General features: G+C 39.1%; 1 protein-coding gene across 1 annotated transcript in view; it reads right to left on the bottom strand.

The window, feature by feature from the left end:
• Window positions 1–850: 850 nt before the first annotated feature.
• LOC104396460 (prolactin-like) overlaps window positions 851–4,422 on the bottom strand; it is a 4,992-nt gene continuing 1,420 nt past the window's right edge. The window contains exons 2-4 of the mRNA XM_010006302.1: window positions 4,308–4,415; window positions 2,735–2,914; window positions 851–1,045 (exon numbers count right to left, since the gene is read on the bottom strand). Of these exons, the coding sequence (XP_010004604.1) occupies window positions 851–1,045; window positions 2,735–2,914; window positions 4,308–4,415 (483 nt within the window). The remainder of the gene's footprint in view (window positions 1,046–2,734; window positions 2,915–4,307; window positions 4,416–4,422) is intronic.

Here is a 4,422-nt window from a genome sequence, read left to right as displayed (position 1 = left end):
CTATAAACCACCATCAGCACCACCCCACTGGTAGGAAAATGTGATTGCTGTAAAATATCTGCCAGCTTTCAGATTATTCTTTGCTGCAGAGTTTGCCATCCTTACTGACTTACTGGGTCAGCATGTGTTATGGGAAAGAGACTTAATGCTACATCAGCCATGCTCAGCCCTTGGACTAAAACAGTATTGGGACCAGACTTACCTTTCACATAGAAACTTTTTCTTTAAGTGTTTCCACTGAAATCAGTGAAGGCACTACAGGCATAAAAGAGCATTCAGAATGAATAAACGTGTGAGAAACTAGAACTTATGGGGCACTTGTGAAAGCCCATAGAAATTAGTAAGAAATATGATGTGAACATAAATTCTCCATGGGTCTTGCAGTTACATGAACTGATCAACAGTGATACCTCTCTTCAGTGTCAAGCAATATTCTGCAGGTAGGTATGTATGTAGAAATGGGGGGGAAACAATTTCTTTTTTACATAAAAATATACTTTATTTATCGTATGTGGATGTATTTGTACCAAGATTTAACAAACTGAATTTCACTTTCAACCATGTATATAAATAATCTGTGTGGATCAGCCAGAATCATCAGTCTGTCACAGTGTAATGTGCAAGGACATTTATTTAGCTACTGCTAGAGTAATCCTTTTTATCTGCTGCACATACACACACGATGTTTTATTTAATATTTCAGCTGCATAGGTCAGCCATGTCAAGTAGCTGCTAAAGAATTTCAACACCATTTTCCTATTAGAATTATTGTAAATGTGATAATTTCTAAATTACATTTGTCCATCTTTATAAATAACATGCTGAAGATTACTTGTCAAGAGATTACAACTCAACAACTATTTTCTGGCATAATCCTACATTTAAGAATTTTTAAGTAGCTTTGTACTTTATTGGAGTCTCTCCTGAAGCAGTGAATAAAGTCAGAGTCACTCATCATGTTTGCTTCATTATTAATTGATAAACCAGCAGCTTCAGATGATGACATTCCATTTAATGAGTTACTGATGATCCCCATTGACTGCATCTGTATTGAAAATTGGAAAAGAAGTACAACTTGTAAATATACATACAACAAATCTTTAAAAGACTACTGTAGAAGTCAACTGATGCATCACTATCTTGGGCAGTTCAACTCCAGACTTTTCATATACTTGCTGAAGATACACGTAAAGCTCCCTACATAGAATAACACAGTATCTATACAACCTCTAGGGTTGCCTGAAGTGATCTGATACACTAGTAATGCAAGAATATTGTGGTATAACTCTATCTGATTCTAACTAGAGGAACCCCTGTAATCACTATTTCCTCTTAAAGTAATATATCAAATAGGTCTGGAGATTTTTTTAGCTATTTTAAGGAGTTTTGTAAAGGGAAGCTTCTAATGTGAGCATTCACCTGTTCCATTTAAACTGTTGTACTCTGAAGGCTATTACTACCTTTCAGAGTATGTGCACCAAGCTTAGAATTGGTGTCTTACAAAAAACACAGCTGCAAAATATTGGAATGTATTTGCATTGTTTGTTTATTAAAATAAAAACTAAATATATATTTCTATTATGTGGTTTAGTACAGAGAGGTCAAAACTTCAAAGCTTTCCTTCTTAGTAATTACTTGAAAGTTTTTTTACAAAACTAAAATCAGGTAAATATACCAGAAGTTTAGAGTTTGATGGCTTGTTTCAGCTACAGAATGAAACAAAGGTCAAGCTTTGAGGTTGACTCAAACCTCTGAACTTTAAGGCCATTTTAACACAGAATCATGACTACACTTGGAAAATGGACTTTGTCCATTTGTAACTTTAAAACTAACCCTAATCAGGGCTGCATTTTAGAGCAGTCTACAATTCCCCTTATTCTAGTGATGAGCTACTTTTAATTAAAAAACTTGCATTCCCCACCTGTGTTCCTAAAGCTGAAAGGTAATCTACTAGTGTAAGATATTATTTTATTATTCACTTTTTAGTGAAACAAACACCTTGGTAGTGTAGTCATTTCGGAGAATGGACACACTGCCCTGATTTTTTTAGCCAAAACTCTAAATGATTTTAGGCACGAATGCAGAAGAAATACAGAACTCTGGAGTTCTAGTTAGAAATGGCAAGACAGAAAGAGAAAGAACAAGAAGAATTACATGCAATAATTAATATGTGGTCTGCCAGAATTAGGAATGGAATTTTGAAACTGTTTAGTGACTGACATCTGACTTAAGAAATGCCATTGTTGTCTTGAAGAAGTTATCCCAGCATAAAATTGTTGCCTTAGAAAGGAGCTCTTTGCAGCAGACAACAGTGATACTTGAATTGGTTAGAATGTAGATCCAAATAAAAATGAAAACAATAATTAAGTACTTGTCATGGTCTACCCACTTCTCCATGGCCCTAGAAAAGTCAAGTCATTATTTGCTTACATATGAAGCTGTAAATGACTCTAGTCTTTGTACTTCTGTCTTTCTTCCATATGTTTAGTATCAATAAAATGTTGTTCTACACATATGAACATCTACAATGCCATCTCCATCACTGCCAATCCATATACTAAGTCACTTTGGCTGAAAAAATACTGGATCTGTAACAAAGTCCAGCACTGCTGGATCAGAGCCTCTTTTGGTCTTAAGTTTATAGCCCAAGCAAGAGCAAACACCACTCCTCCCTCTCCCAAAGTAATTCCAACCACGTGACTGATATAAATAAAAGTGGCATCAAAAATCTTGCCTTTTCTGTTACTTTCTCAACTCCAGTTTTCAGCTCGTGTACCATATTGCTGATTTGCTTAGCTTTGCTCAGGCTGTCATCAGGTAGCTCTTGATGGTGCTCAATATGCTGGTTAAAATGGGAAAGTGGTTCTTTCCAGGCTTGCAGAAGTTTCAGTATCAGGTGTGTTAGTTCTTCTCTCTTATAAATCAAAACAGTAAGAAGTTTATCTGTTAGTTTGCAGCAGGTCCTATGAACACTGTTAGACAGTTTTACTGTGAAATCTCAGCAGGATTAAGATTAATGTGTACAATTCAGTGGTTTTCAAATATTTAGAACTTAATGGCCGCTCTGTCTCTGGTTATTTGCTTAGGTACAAGCAACACCAAAAACTTGTATTTGTCTGGTTTTGAGCTTTCTTAGGTTTCTAAGCTGTGTAATACCTAAAACTGTGGAGTACAGCGTTAGCAAAATGGTGGTACTCCCGGCAAGCTTATTTTGTATTGAAAAACTTTTCAGTAACCCCTAGATGTCCTAAGAACCTCAAGGAGCCTTGTCTAGACATCTCTGTTTGCTGGTATGGAAATCCAGGTGTTCTCTTACACCTGCCATGGTTATTATCTATGTGGTTAAAGGTTTGCTGCAGACACAATTCCCAGAAGGTGCCCAGTGGGAGCATGGTTGCTTCTCTAACAGAAACTCATTGGCTGTAAAACCTTTCATGCAATATAAGTTCAGAAATAAGGTTGACTGGTTAAAGCTTTCTAAAGCAGGCAGAGCCTCATCTCCCATTGCCCTTTCTGGAAAGCTTCCAAATATCTTGAGGGAAGCTCTTCACTCCATCACAACCAAAGAGCAAAATGTTAACATTCACCTCTGTGTGCCTCCTCCTGGAGGCAAAAGCTTCTCCTGCTGCTGTACCTTCCACTTTACAATCTGCTCTTCCTCAGTCTAAAGAAAGTCTTCCTGCTCTTCTCTAAACTACTATTTTTTTCTTTTTGCCATTACATCTATCTAAACCAATTTGCTGTTCTTTTCCCCTTGCCTAACTACTGATTCAGAGTGGTGTCCTCCTCCTGATTGCTTTCTGTACTTTGCAGTGCCACTGATTCATTTATCTGCCACATGCACAGTTTTCTAAGTTTCTGTTCCACAGAGAGTGCCACAGCAAAATCAAACAGATGTCTGTCTGTCGGTCATTTGGATCAAGTACTACAGCAAACCCTTATTATAACAAATAAATACAACCTGAGCATATGTGACCATATACAGCAAACACGTTATTGCTGTGTAACACCTCTGTGCTGCACACCTGTTAGGGGGCCAAAATGTATCCGTTTCCTCCATCCAAACTGCTGATGAAGCACTGAAGGCAGAAAAACGTCTCCGCCATCTCCGTCCCGGCTGTGGTGGGAGAGGGACCACAGCAGGGTGATGGCTGAGACATGTGGGGACTCTGACGGGGTGGGGCTATTTTCCCCTTTCCTCAGGAGAGGGAGAGGAGGCGGTATGACCCGTGGAGCCCCATCCCAGCTGCCGAACCCGCGGGATCCGAGGCGCCCGCCCCCTCCCCGTCTCCGCCGTCCAGCCTTACCGGGATTTTTTGGGCGTATTCTTTGCCGTTGGGGGTCTGCATCCCCGACGTGTGGCACTTCCGAATGGGCTTCCCCAGCTCGTTGTCACGAGGAGGAAAGTGCTTTTCCTACGAG

This window comes from Chaetura pelagica, unplaced genomic scaffold (genome assembly GCF_000747805.2).
Source record: "Chaetura pelagica isolate M959 unplaced genomic scaffold, ChaPel_1.0 scaffold108, whole genome shotgun sequence".
Classification (NCBI taxonomy): Eukaryota; Metazoa; Chordata; class Aves; order Apodiformes; family Apodidae; genus Chaetura; species Chaetura pelagica.
This window is presented reverse-complemented; position numbering and strand designations above follow the sequence as displayed.